This window comes from Pseudochaenichthys georgianus, chromosome 5, assembly GCF_902827115.2.
Source record: "Pseudochaenichthys georgianus chromosome 5, fPseGeo1.2, whole genome shotgun sequence".
NCBI classification, from domain to species: domain Eukaryota; kingdom Metazoa; phylum Chordata; class Actinopteri; order Perciformes; family Channichthyidae; genus Pseudochaenichthys; species Pseudochaenichthys georgianus.
The window spans coordinates 41,609,990-41,627,053 of record NC_047507.1 but is presented as its reverse complement, the minus strand read 5'-3'; the positions used below and the strand labels follow the sequence as shown (position 1 = coordinate 41,627,053).

At 46.9% G+C, this 17,064-nt stretch overlaps 1 protein-coding gene across 1 annotated transcript; it reads right to left on the bottom strand.

The window, feature by feature from the left end:
* Positions 1-11,764: 11,764 nt before the first annotated feature.
* Positions 11,765-16,617, bottom strand: LOC117447274 (transcriptional repressor scratch 2-like). The gene is made up of 2 exons (XM_034083964.2): positions 16,200-16,617; positions 11,765-12,789 (listed from the first exon to the last, which is right to left on the bottom strand). The coding sequence occupies exons 1-2, from the start codon at positions 16,348-16,350 to the stop codon at positions 11,987-11,989; spliced, it is 954 nt and encodes a 317-aa protein (XP_033939855.1). The 5' UTR covers positions 16,351-16,617; the 3' UTR covers positions 11,765-11,986.
* Between the last annotated feature and the right edge of the window lie 447 nt (positions 16,618-17,064).

Sequence of the window (17,064 nt, the reverse complement as noted above, 5' to 3'; positions counted from 1 at the left end):
TTGATGTTCTGTCCAAGCGACTGAAAGCCCCTACACACGGTGGTGTGCGTTGCCGCTTCAACGCTTCTGCCCATTCACTTTGAATGGGGTGACGTCACGCTTCGCCGAACTGCATTGTGGGAGCAAAGCGTAGCTTTTCTCGCGGTGCTCGCTGCAAAAGTAGAGCAATGTTCTACTTTTGAAGCTTCGACGGAGGCGTCAGCCAATCGAATCATATGCCAGTACAAGCTCTAGCCAATCAAACCGCGTGCTTGTGTGTCTGGGGCGGGAGATTCATGTGATTGGTTGTTGGTCGAGTTTCAGCCCCCCCCCCGCCGGCAAGCGACAACGCACGCCCCCATGTGTAGGGCCGTTACTGGATGCATGCTTGGTAGTACTCTAGTGAACCATATTATGTATGCAGATGATCTTGTTGTGCTGAGTCCATCTAGCGCTGGTCTCCAGCAGCTTCTTGCTGTATGCTCTGTGTGTGGTGTGTCCTGATTTTAAATTGTCTGATATTAATCTTAGTATCTGTAATAAGTTAAAAATATCTTGGACACTTTAATGCAGAACAAATGTCAGATGATGAAGATATTTATAGGCAATGTCGCATGATGTGCACAAGCAAACATTCTCCTACGTGAGTTTGGTGCGTGTGCAGATGGAGTGAAGATGTCTCTGTTCAGAGCATATTGCACACCGCTCTAGACGGCACATCTGTGGTCAAACTACAAAAAAGCAAGTTTACGGAAACTTCAAGTAGCTTATAATGATGCCATGAGAATATTGCTGAAGAGATCTCCATGGTCTACTCTAGTGCAAGTGAAATGTGTGTGGCTGCAGGAGTCAATAGGAGTCAAGCTGTTTTAAGAAATCTCATGTATAAATGTATTTGCCGGCTTTATGACTCTGATAATGAAATCCTCTTGGCCTTATCGAACATAAGGTTTAGTACTACACGCTACCAATCGCAGCTGTGGAGACATTGGTATAGTTGTCTCTTTGTAGGACACTGATTTAAATTATTCTTAAACTATGATTTGTTATGCTGTGTATGTAATTTATTAAATGTAATTTATTATATGTAATGTCTTGTCTCTTATCTGGACCCTGAGTCTGTAATAAAGTTTGATTGATAAAGAATAAATGAAAAATCTCTACAAAAGACCAATACACTACAAAAACAGAAACCTATTGACGGTTATATACATAAAGAAGGCTTCAGATTTATTGAGTATTGTATGAACATGTTTTAATTGAGGGGTGGACATCACATCCTCTAGGGGGGTCCGGAGGAATGCCCCCCTGGGAAGATTTTTAACATTTTAAAGTAAAATGCTTCAATCTGGTGCACTTTGAGCACACAATTACTAGAGACCTGATCTAGGGGGTACAACTTTAAACACCCATATGAAAAAGATCGGTTTACATTTTATTAATCAAATCTCTCCAGTTTTAAACGATATATTTGGTTTACTGTCCTATAGTATACATTGGAATGATTTCAAACCTGTTTTTATTTATCCTAAATAATACATATTTTATTTCAGGCTGATCACAAATAAATATTTGTTTACATAAATTGTGATCAAAACGTTTGAGACCCACTGAGATAACTTAGACTAAAGTTAACTATCTAAACACTCACAGCCCGTCCACACGGCGGTGTGCGTTGAAGCTTCAACGCTTCTGCCCATTCACTTTGAATGGGGTGACGTCACGCTTTGCCGAACTGCATTGTGGTTCCGTCGCTTCGCTTTGCTCGCGTTGCTCGCTTCGAAAGTTGAGCAATGTTCAACTTTTGAAGCTTCGACGGAAGCGTCAGCCAATCAAATAATATGCCAGTACAACTCTAGCCAATCAAACCGCGTGCTTGTGTGTCTGGGGCGGGAGATTCATTCGATTGGTTGTTGGTCGAGTTTCAGACACGCCCACCGGCAAGCTTCAACACACGCCGCCGTGTGGACGCTGCGTCAGAGTCCTTTACCTCACAGATCCTCTCAGTCTGACAGGAGAGGACTCTCCCTATACCTTATTGTAGAAACATCTTCTTATATCGATTAGCGCAGCTAGCACCATATGCTAACAACAACAATTCCCGGTACCGGTGCACGCCCTCCCTATCCCTCGCTCGCTCGCTCTCGTGCTCACTCGCACTTTGGCTGTGAGCTGCGGGCGCCTGATAAGCCAACATTTCATCACTTACAGCACCCATCGTACAGGGCAAATGAAACGTGTAACCGGGGTGAAAAGGGTGTTACGTTTACTTAATTATAAATGTTGTTACATCAAGGCCGAAAATTAGGATGAGCACAAACAGTCAAAAAAAGTGTTTCCCTCCCAGAGCTGTCAGCGCAGCGCCCCCTAAGATCTGGCGTCCTAGGGAACCGCCTATGTCGCCTATGCCAAAAACCGGCCCTGGCTGCAGGAAGAAAGGACCTGCTGTATCTCTCCCTGAGACACAGCGGTGCAGAAGCCTGTCACGGAAGGAACTGCACAGTTGGTCCCGAGTTCCAAACTTGAAATGTTTTATTAGGGAATGTTTCTTGTGTTACATTTTCAGCTGCTAGAGTTATCATTGGTGCAAAAATAAACACCCTGAGACTTCTTTATGAGACTTATATCTAAAAGGATCAGGTGTGTCTTGCTCCTTGGGTTGATGAACCGGTGTCATCATCTCCCATGAGATTCCCGAGGGCCCCCCCACAGGCAGAGCATCGAGTCAGCCCCCCTGATACAGGACGTCCACTCACACGCAAGGATTCTTTCGGAGCACATTCTTAATGTCCACCAGGCTGGGCTTCCTCCAGAGTCACCTGGGACCTCAGAGCCAAGGCCTCCACGGGTCAACACAGTTTATCGCAGCAGAGAGATCTACAAGTGGCCTGTAAAAGCTCGTCTGACATGATGTAACAGACAGGGCTGGGGTCGGATAAAGCAGGCTATTAAAAGACTCATCCGTTTTGGCTTGGAGGTCATTCTCCTGCTCTGGACATGGCGGTCATATCCTCCGTGGATAATTGGCCTGCAGCGTGGCTCTGCTCCTTTGTCTGCGTGGAGGTAGGCCGACATGTACAGTCGAGCTTGATTGCTTGTTTTCATGGCTATATCCTTTTCAGTCTGGCCACAGGGCACGAAGGGGTCAAGTGAGCCGCAGTTTTTCATAATGCCCTACTGTGAACAGATGCTATTTAAGGGCTGTAAAAAACTATTATTGCCAGTTCATCTTTCCTTTCCTTTTTAAATTGCTCAGTCTTTACAATGTCAGATAGTAGATCAAAAGCCCACTTCCCCTGACAAGGTGATGCTCTCAACATTTCGTTTTGCATCTGCATCTATTTTTTCGAGTAAAAAGTAGTTAACAATTATTTATTGAGATTCAGTAAATACATTATGGAACGTAATCCCAGTAAGGCTCTGTGTTCTAGTTGTTTACTGTCTTACTGTGCATTGGATGAGAGGGTGAATATCAGCTTATGATAATGCATGAATACAAACACACATGTTCACATGAACACATGGACATATTGGACAGATAGCTTGCCTCTGCAGAAAGACCTCTTTCAAACATCTGTTTTTATATCTGGGGTCTTGCTTGATGGTAAGCCCACTAACAGGAATCCCCAGGTTTGATTGACCGGTGGGGGTGTGTGAAACCACACTCCTCTGATTTGAGAGGCTTTGTTGATGGACAATAAACACCTCAACTCTGTAGGCTTTAGGTCGGACATACAAAGGTGTGGGTAAGCAGAGAAATAAAACATGTAACTAATTACTTTTTTCTGATCAGTATTTATTAAGGTCATGTAATTACTTATTAATGAGTAAAAAGTCATTAGTATTTGAGACCTTTTTCAAATGAAGACGCTAACAGGCATCTGTGTCCCTTTGTTACTAGTGATCCCTTTCTCATAATTTATTTTATATATAATATAGAAATATTGATAGGTGCGGCATTCAGGAGTTAGATGTTATTGTATAACAACACTGTAGTTGTATCTGAAACACATGGGGGAGAGTTGATCAGTGTGCAGTAAGTGAGGAGTCGTATACATATGTGTACAGACATGAATATGAGTTTTGAATGGTGGCCATTGTGTCTGAAAATAGCCGTCTGCGGTCTACTGAGACACATACTTGCATTTCCCATGAGTCCTTGGTGGCCTCGGTCTCCAGCCCTGTCTGGTCTGGACTAGCAGCCCAGTTCTCATGACACCTGACCCGGAGCACATCCTGTGGTCCGGCTGCAGCGCGGTGCTGTGGAGGAATCTCCTAACATGGCAGGCTGGGTGGAGGACAGCTGGAGGCTGGGTGCTGCTGGGCTCAGCTGACACCCCCTGATGTGGGGTGTCAGATGTTTCAGGCTGTTCTGACCAACACATTCATCCTGTAGTCCTCCTGACTGAGCCTGACAGGGGTTCAGAGCTTGCTTCCCTCTGCTGGTCAGGAGAAGAACTGCAGATGACTTCAGGTGATAAAGTAGCATAACATGCTAAGCTATGATTGTGTCGCACAAAGATCAGCGTACCAGTGAATAATGTTCTGTGATTCACTAAATATTATGGCATTATATACAATATCCATTATTTACATCCTGCTGTGTTATTCATAGTTCTCCGGTTGATTTCAAGTGACTGGAAGATAAACCTTAGCTTTCTCTCATGGGACACATATTTTTTAAATGTTAAATCTAATTCTAAATATTAGATCTAAAAAATGAAATCTTAATATTATAATTAAAATGTTTAATTATAACTGCTTAGAAATCTGCAAAAAGCCAATGCCCCCGGCGTCTGTTGTTTTTCCTGGGCCACTTGGAGTGGGGTGGCTCTGGACACGGACCATCAGAAGTGGCTTGGTTTACACTAGCTTAATTCAAGAAGCTAAAGCCACCAACTGAAGGTCCGCTCTCATCCCGTCAATGGTCAATACATGGACAGACACACAGCCAATCACAGATCCTTTTACCAACAGCCAACTGTCGGCTTGGTTTGTTAGGGCATTTAGTTTGATTTTTTTTAATATATATTTTATATAGAGTAAAAGGTAATTCAATTATTTTTTCAAAGAACAAGGAAGACAGATGAACTTCGTCTTACTTTAACAGCATTGATTAATGACGTGGATGACAGCTAGCTGCTGTCGGCTCGTGGACTTTTTTTCTTCCTCAGCCATGCCGCTCATCCAAAAGCAGTTAACCTTCTCTAGATCTGACACCTTGTCATGTTATCACTGCAGCTGTGTTTCTTTACACAAGTATATACATTTTGGCATATTGATGATGTGAGATTGGTTGTTCCCAGGGTTGGGAACCACAACTATGGTCCAAATCAGTATCAAATCCCCTGTGGCAAGTACCAGGTAAAAGGACAACAAATAAATAATTTGGGTTCTGTTTTATCGGTTCCTAAAGTGTACTAGTTCTCCTAGACTCATGGATCGTTCCTTTAATTTAATCGATGAACTAAACAAGCCTGTGTCTGTCTTCGCGCTGCATACTCTAACACTATATCCGGGACAGACACAGGCAGAGTGGAGCGAAGGGTTGGAGGGTATATCGTTGATGTATAGAGAGAACTGGGAACAGAGTTGGAGGCAGGGCTCAGTGGTGCATGAAGACAAAAGGGAGAACAAAAGTACCCTGATCTTACAGGGTTCTTCAGGGAATCTTCCACATCCATTGGGCCCATAGACCATGCACCATTTCATTTTCCTAAAGCCCTGCCATCAGGCAGAGCCTCACCTGTCATACTCCAATGTAACGGAAAAACAACTAAAGAAAACTAAATAGTAATAATAATAAAAAGTCTCCACTGATCTGTGTTGTAAATGTGATTTATGTTTGATTCCAATCGCTATTTATAGTCAAAATCAGCAAATTTGCCGAGCTCCGCTACAACTACGGGTAGCGATGAGGAGTGAGGCAGGGACGAGCTCTGCCTCTTGTAAGCCCACAGTAACTGGCTGGAGCGCGGGCACTAATTTAGCGCAGGCACTTATTTTGTGAGCGCGCTCAAGCCAGTTACTGTGGGGTGAGGTGAGGCACAGATGAGCTCTGCCTCACCTCAGAATGCGTCACCCCACAGAAACTGGCTGGAAAGCGGGCCCTAAGCGCATGCCTGCGCCATCTCACTGTATGTCACCAATGTAATGTTTGTAGATCCCTTTACATTTATCCTCGCCATCCATAGTCTCTAAAGAACTTATTTCACGTATGATATTTAGGCTCACTGGTCTCATCATACAACGGCAATGAAAAAAGCACCAGGGGAGGCAGCCATAACCTCTGCCGCACTGAAGGGGGCGCACGTGAGCCCACAGGTTCTTGTTGCTACTGTTATTCTACGCAGAGACGGTAGACGCAAACAACAAACAAGACTTTTGAAACTACAGGAAGATAAGGACTTTTACAAAAAAGTAATAGAGATTGTTGTCCAGAAGGATAGCATGGACTTCATCTTCAAGTCAAGGTAAGACCCCAATTGTAATGAACATGGGATCTTACTAAGACAGAACAATCCAATATTTAGATTTTGGGTATCCTTTTGTTGAACGGTCTGTTTAAAATGAATCGAAGCATCAGACTAAAAAAGCTTTTGAAAATCACCGAATATTTTGATTAAGGTCAAAATATAATATTTGTAAATCGGACTCTGAAAGAGTCAGTGCCTCACCAGCCATGAACCTCACAGCACGTCACTGTTAGAATTAGATATTCAAGTGTTCGCATATTAGAACTATATGAAAATTATACTCTGAATAACAGACGTGTCTTTCCAAACTCAAGTCAATGTGAAGTAATTGTGAACAATTGCTTCAACTTATCTTTGGTTGTGAAGCAATGTCTGATTTAAATGAACACAGTTTTTCGCACTGGTCTGTACGTAGGCTTATGCCGACTCCTGCAAGCGCGCCACATCGGCCCAAAACACAAACACAAGCAGCAACACTCAGAAAGACACTGCAAATGCAGAAACGGTTAACAAAGTTAGATTTGACCGACAGAGACCGAATAAGTGAGTGAAGTGTTTGAATTTAAAGCCAGACGAAAGTGCAAGCCGCCTGTATCCCAATCATAGACTGTAGGTCCCAACTCAGCGGCCGCAGCCGTCAGTCAGCTGTCAGCTGTTCTGTTGCTGCTCCGGTCCAGCGACCTGCTAGGAAGCTCTACAGCTAAAGTTAGCTAACAAGCTAACTCAGATAAAAAGGATCCAGAAAATTTACTTTTACTTTTTTCTTCAACCAGATCACCGTCGGCGATTAAATAAAAGAAAACCATCCATCCATCCATCTTCTCCCGCTTATCCGTGGTCGGGTCGCGGGGGTAGCAGTTCCAGCAGAGAGCCCCAAACTTTCTTTTCCCTGGCGACATCAACCAGCTCTGACTGGGGGATCCCAAGGCGCTCCCAGGCCAGCGAAGAGATATAATCCCTCCACCTGGTCCTAGGTCTACCCCTTGGTCTCTTCCCAGCTGGACGTGCCTGGAACACCTCCCTAGGGAGGCGCCCAGGTGGCATCCTAACTAGGTGCCCGAACCACCTCAACTGGCTTCTTTCGACGCGAAGGAGGAGCGGCTCAACTCCGAGTCCCTCCCTGATGACCGAACTTCTCACCTTATCTCTAAGGGAGACACCAGCCACCCGGCGGAGGAAACCCATCTCGGCCGCTTGTATCCGCGATCTCGTTCTTTCGGTCATGACCCATCCTTCATGACCATAGGTGAGGGTAGGAACGAAAATGGCCCGGTAGACAGAGAGCTTTGCCTTCCGGCTCAGCTCCCTTTTCGTCACAACGGTGCGGTAAAGCGACTGCAATACCGCTCCCGCTGCTCCGATTCTCCGGCCCATCTCACGCTCCATTGATCCCTCACTCGAGAACAAGACCCCGAGATACTTGAACTCCTTCACTTGGGGTAAGGACTCATTCCCTACTTGGAGTGGACAGTCCATCGGTTTCCTGCTGAGAACCATGGCCTCAGATTTGGAGGTGCTGATCCTCATCCCAGCCGCTTCACACTCGGTTGCGAACCGATCCAGTGAGTGCTGAAGGTCGCAGACCGATGAAGCCATCAGAACCACATCATCTGCAAAAAGCAGTGGTGCAATCCTTAGTCCACCGAACTGCAGACCCCCCCCCCCACGACTACGCCTCGAAATCCGATCCATGTATATTACAAACAGGATTGGTGACAAAGCGCAGCCCTGGCGGAGGCCAACCCTCACCGGAAATGGGTCCGACTTACTGCCGAGGACCCGGACACAGCTCTCGCTTTGGGAGTACAGAGATTGGATGGCCCTGAGTAGAGACCCCCTCACCCCATACTCCCGCAGCACCTCCCACAGTAACTCCCTGGGAACCCGGTCATACGCCTTCTCCAAGTCTACAAAACACATGTAGACCGGATAAGCGTACTCCCAGGCCCCCTCCAGGATCCTTGCGAGAGTAAAAAGCTGATCCGTCGTTCCACGACCAGGACGGAATCCGCATTGTTCCTCCTCAATCTGAGGTTCGACAATCGGCCTGACCCTCCTTTCGAGTACCTTGGAGTAAACTTTCCCGGGGAGGCTGAGTAGTGTGATGCCTCTGTAATTGGCACACACCCTCTGATCCCCCTTTTTGAAAAGGGGGACCACCACCCCGGTCTGCCACTCCTTCGGTACCGTTTCCGACTTCCACGCAACGTTGATGAGACGTGTCAACCATGACAGTCCCTCAACACCCAGAGCCTTCAGCATTTCCGGGCGGATCTCATCCACCCCCGGGGCTTTGCCACTGTGGAGTTGTTTGACGACCTCAGTGACCTCCCCCCGGGAGATTGGCGTTGATCCCCCGTCATACTCCAGCTCTGCCTCTAACATAGAGGGCGGAGTTGTCGGGTTCAGGAGTTCCTCAAAGTGTTCCTTCCAACGTCCCAACACTCCATCAGTTGAGGTCAACAACGTCCCATCCTTACTGTACACAGCTTGGATGGTTCCCTGCTTCCCCCTCCTGAGGTGTCGGACAGTTTTCCAGAACAACTTTGGTGCCGCCCGAAAGTCCTTCTCCATGTCTTCTCCGAACTTCTCCCACACCCGCTGCTTTGCCTCGGCCACGGATGAGGCTGCTGCCCTTCGGGCCTGTCGGTACCTTGCAACTTCTTCGGGAGTCCCCCGGGATAACAAATCCCTGAAGGCCTCCTTCTTCAGTCGGACGGCTTCCCTAACCACCGGTGTCCACCAGGAGGTTCGAGGGTTACCGCCCCTTGAGGCACCTAAGACCTTGAGACCACAGCTCCCCACCGCGGCTTCGGCAATAGAGGCTTTGAACACCGACCACTCTGGTTCAATGTCCCCAACCTCCACAGGAATGCCCGAAAAGCTCTGCCGGAGGTGTGAGTTGAAGGCCTCCTGAACTTGGGCCTCCTCCAGACGTTCCCAGTTCACCCGAACTACACGTTTGGGCTTACCAGGTCTATCCAGAGGCTTCCCCCGCCACTCGACCCAACTCACCACCAGATGGTGATCAGTTGACAACTCCGCCCCTCTCTTTACCCGAGTGTCCAAAACATACGGCCTCAGGTCCGATGATACGATAACGAAATCGATCATGGACCTTCTGCCTAGGGTGCTCTGGTACCACGTACACTTATGAGCATCCTTATGTTCGAACATGGTGTTTGTTATGGCCAATCCATGACTAGCACAGAAGTCCAGTAACAAACCACCACTCCGGTTCAGATCAGGGGGGCCGTTCCTCCCAATCACGCCCCTCCAAGTGTCTCCATCATTGCCCACATGTGCGTTGAAGTCTCCCAGCAAGACTAAGGAGTCCCCTTCAGGAGCCCCATACAGGACTCTTTCCAGGGTCTCCAAGAAGGCCGAATACTCTGAACTGCTGTTGGGTGCATAAGCACACACAACAGTCAGAGTTTTCCCCCCCATAACCCGCAGGCGTAGGGAGGCGACCCTCTCGTCCACTGGGGTAAACTCCAACAACGAAGCACCTAACCGGGGACTTGTGAGTATCCCCACACCCGCCCGGCGCCTCACACCTTGAGCAACTCCGGAGAAGAATAGAGTCCAACCCCTATCCAGAAGTAAGGTTCCAGAGCCGACGCTGTGCGTAGAGGTGAGCCCAACCAGATCCAACTGGTACCGCTCCACCTCCCGCACAAGCTCCGGCTCCTTCCCCCCCAGAGAGGTGACGTTCCACGTCCCCAAAGCCAGCTTCTGCCGCCCGGGTCTGGTCCGTCGAGACCCTCCGCTTTCACTGCCACCCGTCTGGCAGCGCACCCGACCCCATCGATGTTTCCCGTAGGTGGTGGGCCCGCGGGACAGAGAAGCGGAGGTGTTGCCCACGTTGCCTTTTCGGGCTGGGCCCGGCCGGGCTCCGTGGCAAGCCCGGCCACCAGACGCTCGCCAACGAGTCCTCCTTCTGGGCCTGGCTCCAGAAGGGGACCCCGGGCTTCCTCCGGGCCGGGTATCCTCACTTCTTGTTTTTCCTTTCATGAGGTCTTTTGAACCAATCTTAGTCTGGCCCCTTGCCTGAGACCAATTTGCCATGGGAGACCCTACCAGGAACACAAGGTTCCAGACAACACAGCCCCCAGGTTCATCAGGGCACACAAACCTCTCTACCACGGTAAGGTGCTGGTTCTTCAGAGAGAAAGAAAACCATGGTCAGGTAAATAAGATGAAGCTGTGTACCTTTAGCCACCAGTAATGTTACACAACACAGGTTAGTTAAAAAGTAAATGGTGATGTAATTTATTCATGATTATATTAAGTCAAACAATAGTAGGCCTAGTTAAAATCCAAATGAGCAGTTGTTGACCTCAGATCTTCCTGTCAACCTGTCCAGTTGTCCTCGGGCATGTCCCGACCTATGGTCCCGACACACCCTGGTTTCAATGACGGCTCCATTGCCATTCAATTGTGAACAAGCGAATGAGTAGCAAATGAATATAAAGATAGAAAAGCAATATTAAGTGGAGTCCATTTATCCTTTGCTAGCCAGTGTACTGCATTTGATTTTTTAGCTTAACTTTTTAAAAGGTCAGCGCTTCAATAGTACATTTTAAGAGCGCCTCCTCTTAAAATGTAAGAGAAGGCGCTCTTGTGCTTGGAGACTGTACATTTTTGTATCAAACATTATTACAGAATATTTTCTCTTGCTCATTTTAAAGCTCGGATAGATGGAATGTTATTTGATACCTGTCATTGTGAATAGGTTGTAATTTGTACCCCTGTAATTATGTTGTATGATGTCCTTTTGATTTTCTGTTGTTTCTATGTGTAACCAATGTGCGGCAGGTCTCCCTTGAAAAAGAGATCGTTGATCTCAACGGGATTTCACCTGGTTAAATAAAGGCTACAAACAAACAAGACATTTTAGACCTGCTAAATGTAAGGCTGTCTTCAGGTCGAATATTTCAAATATATACAAATATAAATGTGTTTCATCTTCACATGTATTCAGGCATGAGAGAGGGAGTTTTAGTAATCATTTATTTTCATCAGTTTTATTGTCATCACCGAATTGATCAGACAGAGAAATATAGTGTCAGAATATATTGAGGCTTTGTTTTTAACAAATCCAATACATGGCTTATAAGTCCATGTTAAATTCATAAATACATCAACCAATAATAAATAAATAATCTTAAAAATAAGCAAATACATTAATAAGTAAATAAATAAATACAAATACATTTGTACATGTATAAGATATGTTTGAGGTAAATTAAGAGCTACTTGGCATATCAAATAATACTGGCATGTAAATTATTGCAATTCAATTTATAAAAACAATATAAAATATTTTATATTTGTGATCAACACTCAGATTCTTATGAATTTCATACATAATTCCTGAATAATTTATTTAGTGAGGTTATTGCTTATATCAAAAGGCAGGATTATGATACATGCATGTGACAAGCCTAAGAAGTGGCAAGCTTTTCTCTGACCTTGTTGTATGACTATTAAAAAGTGTATAAATAGAAGAGAAAAATAATATTTTCCCATCAGTCCTCAGAGCTGCAGTCGTCCTCTGGTTGGAGCCCTTTGAAGCAGGCGGACTCGTAGTGCTTGTTCAGGTAGGACTTGAGTGCGAAGGTTTTGTGGCAGCGTTTGCAGGAGTAGTGTTTGAAGGCCGAGTGCGTCTGCATGTGGGCGCGCAGGTTGGAGCGGTCGGCGAAGGCTTTGCCGCAGTGGGCGCAGGCGAACGGTTTCTCCCCGGTGTGGGACCTCATGTGGCCCTGCAGGAGCCAGGGCCGACTGAAGGCTTTGCCACACACCGTGCACTCGTGCTTCAGGTCGTGTGTTAGCATGTGCATGGCCAGCGCAGGCATGGACACGTACACCTTGTGGCAGCTGGAGCACTTCCTGGCCTGCTGGCTGTCCAGGCTGCGGTGAGTCTGCTTGTGTCTGCTCAGGTTGGAAGACGTGGCGTAAGACTTGCCGCACTCCCCACACATGTGGCGCCCCGTGGAGGTCCCTTTGGTGGGGCTGCTGTCTGCAGAGCTGACATCATCCCCACTGTCTGATTGGCTGCCTCCCTTGCGGGGACACCTCTGCTTGGGCCTCCTGCGGGAGCGGCCATCAGAGACCAGGTAGGCGTTGATGCTGCACGCCTCTAAATCAGCGCTGCTGCTGTCTGACTCCACGGTGCTGCTGGAGACGGGACTGTCCGGGTGCTCCATGTCGTGGTCAGAGAACTCTTCCCCGGCGCTGCCCCCCGGGGAGTACAGGGGCAGGGAGGGCTGCTCATGACCTGGCTCCGTTGTGCTCTGCAACACTGAGGGGATGATGTAATCCTGGATGTACCCTGGGAAAGGTAAAAAAATACAATTAAAGACTTGAATTTTCTTTGGGAGCATCTTCATGATCATATGCTGCGTTCAATTTACATTGGAAGTTGGAGGTCGGAACTGGGAGTCACATCCTACACTGAACAAAAATATAAACGCAACACTTTTGTTTTTGCTCCCATTTTTCATGAGATGAACTCAAAGAACTAAAACATTTTCTATATACACAAAATAACCATTTCTCTCAAATATTGTTCAAAAATCTGAAAAAATGTGTGATAGTGAGCACTTCTCCTTTGCCGAGATAATCCATCCCACCTCACAGGTGTGGCATATCAAGATGCTGATTAGACAGCATGATTATTGCACAGGTGTGCCTTAGGCTGGCCACAATAAAAGGCCACTCTGAAACTTGCCGTTTTTCTTTATTGGGGGGGTCTGGGGGGGTCCGAAAACCAGGCAGTAACTGGTGTGAGGGGTAGGGTTAGGGTTAGGGTAATGTTGTGAATCGAGTGTCCTGTGTTCGTCGTCCATTACATACGCCTGCCCATATACGGCACATTTGTGGTCAAACTACAGAAAAGCAAGTTTACGGAAACGTCAAGTAGCTTATAATGATGCCATGAGAATATTGCTGAAGAGACCTCAATGGTCTAGTGCAAGTGAAATGTTTGTGGCTGCAGGAGTCAATACTCTACAAGCTGTTTTAAGAAATATTATGTATAAATGTATTTGCCTGCTTAATGACTCTGATAATGAAATCCTCTTGGCCTTATCGAACATAAGGTTTAGTACTACACGCTACCAATCGCAGCTGTGGAGACATTGGTATAGTTGTCTCTTTGTAGGACACTGATTTAAATTATTCTTAAACTATGAATTATTTGTATGCTATGTATGTAATTTAATATATCTAATGCCTTGTCTTTTATCTATGTAATGTCTTGTCTTTTATCTGGACCCTGAGTCTGTAATAAAGTTTTCATTTCATTTCATAACCCCACCACCACCATGGGCCACTCGATTCACAACATTACCCTAACCCTACCCATACCCCTCACACCAGATACTGACTGGTGTTCGGATCCCCCCAGACCCCCCCAATAAAGCAAAACTGCACGTTTCAGAGTGGCCTTTTATTGTGGCCAGCCTAAGGCACACCTGTGCGATAATCATGCTGTCTAATCAGCATCTTGATATGCCACACCTGTGAGGTGGGATGGATTATCTCGGCAAAGGAGAAGTGCTCACTATCACACATTTTTTCAGATTTTTGAACAATATTTGAGAGAAATGGTTATTTTGTGTATATAGAAAATGTTTTAGATCTTTGAGTTCATCTCATAAAAAATGGGAGCAAAAACAAAAGTGTTACGTCTATATTTTTGTTCAGTGTAGTTGACTGTGTTACAGTAGGAGAAAGATGGATGCCCGCTGGAAAGTAGTTAGCCGTGTTTACAGCTTTAGCAGTATGTGAGCCATGGTTAGCCATACCGGTTGATAAGCTTTGTTTTGTAAATCGTAGCAGCATATCCACAGATAGAACATGAGCAGTTGATTTAATGTGACACTAAGAACACAGAACAATATTATGTGTGTGAATACGTGTTCTCTTTAGTTCATGCAGAGACTCCATGTGGATGATGATCTTGGGTACGGCTAGGTGTCTTCGAGTCTCCAAGTAGGAAGTCCGGCCTCCGGGCGTTCCAGTCTAAATGTCCCACTTCCCAGTACAACTGGAACGCACCATCAGTAACCTCTGAGAAAAGGTTACCCCTTTTACCCCAACCTCTCATCACTTTCAAACCCACACAGGAAGCTATGTGTAAGTGCCAGGTTCAGCAAGCTTTGGAGCTTAAATATTGATGAGTGTTTGGTGCACACATCTTCCCAATCAATACCTCCACTGGCTCCAACAAGTGCTATCGCAGGGGAAATGTGAAAGGCACATTGATGCTGAATATGAGTCAAACACAATGTGCTGACACTGACGAAACAGTCAGCAGAGCAATAGTTTGGCTCCAGATCGATCCACCTGTCGCCGCTTTGCAGCACCAGCAGCACCAGCAGCCCGTCTGTGGGGGGGGTCAGGGTGGGGGCGGGGCTGTGATCCAAACAGAGCGACTCAGCAGTGAAATCCCCTCAATCACTAAATCATTTTAATCAGATCATTCCCCATCTGTGGCGTTTTGAGAGTGTTCGTGAGTACGGAAGGGGGAGATGGAGTGACAGGTGGGGGGGCTGCGATTTGGCAAAAAGAGAAGGGAGGGCTGGGCAGGGTGTGTGCCTTTGGTGGGGGGGTGCTCTGATCTTGACAGCAGTCAATGGTATATTGAGCCCACTCCCCCCAACCCACACACACACACACGCACACACACACACACACACTGGAACACAAAGGGAAGCAGACAGCTGGCATCCTAAATCTGGGGGACAAATGATTCAACTCGAACACAAGATCTGTGATGTTGGTGATGGGGGTGGGGGGTAGGGGGGGTATGTGGCGGGGGTACTTGGGGGGCTTTGGGTGTTGAATCCGCTCAAGGCACACATTTCTTTGGATGTTTCTCAGAGCCAAACACACACACACACACACACACACACACACACACACACACACACACACACACACACACACACACACACACACAATATTGCTTGTATTACAGGGTCGTTCTCACATCCAGAATCCCATGGATGAGAATCTCCCGTCTGCCAGTGCACTGCTCATGTTGCACTTTATTGAATTACCTGCAGCACTCTCTATTTTCCAGTCAATACCCATCTTCTAAAAACGCTGTCCCATCACCTCTCGCTGCTCCACATATGGATTGTGTTGCTGCAATCCTACTCCCTGTGGCTATCTAACATCCTGCAGGATCAGATGGAGAGAGATGGAGCGATGAACGGGGGGGGGGCTGCATGATGAGAGGAGAGACTCAAGGGCAACTGCACCATCTAAGGACAACACAGTCCCATGTGGCTATCTGCTTTCTCCAGAGTCTTTCCCCTCCTTCCTAGTTGGACCTGACAAAGGCTTGCATCAGATGAATGCGTGTGTACACTCATATCGCATCACTCGGGTACACAATAGTATTAAAGGCTGCCGTGTGATCTGGTTTGAGTGTTAAGCAGATTGAGCCAGCGTGACCTGAATACTATTTAGCATCCCTAGAGTTAGAAAACAAAAGTGCCGTGGCATATGGAAGGGGGGGCGAGCCATGCATGAGGGTTTTTTGGGGGATTTCCAAAAGATTAGGTAACAAAGCAAACAACATGAACATGGCTGCAGGATTCTCTGTCTGTTATGAGGGTTATCTGGGTCCAGCGTTATGTGGAGGACGACATGGATCGTCTCCAAATGAAGGAATCAGTAGCTGCTGCGGCAGAAATACACAAAAAGTTGAAAACTCAGAGAGGGACTCACCATTTTCACTCAAACGCACCGCCAAGTTAGTGGCCGACTCTGCGATGGCATGTGTCACAGTGTACGAGTCGTCCCACTGCTGCTGGTGGTAGTAGTTGGAAGACGAGAAATCATGAACCTTCGGCTGCTTCACCAAAAAGGAACGTGGCATTTTCTTTCCCTAGTAGAACAAAACTGATGCTAGAGCCACATAGAAAAAATGTTGATAGAAAAAAGAGAAGAGCAGAAATGTAGAGCGCTTCCAGGCGGCCTTCTTAGCCAAACAGCGGAGGGTTGGAAGAAGCTTCACAAAGAAATCTGTCCCGTACAGGATTGGAAGAGAAAGAGGAAATGTAGAGAAAGCAGCAGACAGAGAGAGAGAGAGGAAGCAGAGGACAGGGAGGATGGAGAGGAAGACAGAAAGTGGCGAAGGAGAAAGAGGCAGCGAGAAAGAGAGAGAGAGAGAGCGAGATAGGACTAGCTGAGCTCAGCACTCTGCAGCCTTTTATATGTGGGGCAGCAGCCCAAAGATCAGGTGGTGCTTTGGAAGAGGGAGCTGCTTAGCATTAATCCATCAAACATCCCCGGGGACACACATCAAATTACCACGAGCCGTCTGTGCTTCTCCCTGCACGCACGCACACACACGCACACACACACGCACACACACACACGCACACGCACACATATAGAGCAGTCAACTAACCCACCTCCTCCCACATCCTCCGCCTCCTCCTTTCACCCCTCCGTCTCCTCTCTCCCAGGGATGGAGAGCAGACAATAGTGGTGCAGAAGCACGTGGGTGACACTACACACAACATCTTGTCCTCCATTGTCTTTCAATGAAGTAGCTAACACAATTGATGCTGGCCCAAACACACACACC

Bases quoted from the DNA above. Each gene is read 5' to 3' on its own strand.
- LOC117447274 (XM_034083964.2), bottom strand. From the start codon at position 16,350: ATGCCACGTTCCTTTTTGGTGAAGCAGCCGAAGGTTCATGATTTCTCG. The intron at 12,790-16,199 runs GTGAGTCCCTCT...TACCTTTCCCAG, and splicing joins GGTGCGTTTGAGTGAAAATG to GGTACATCCAGGATTACATC.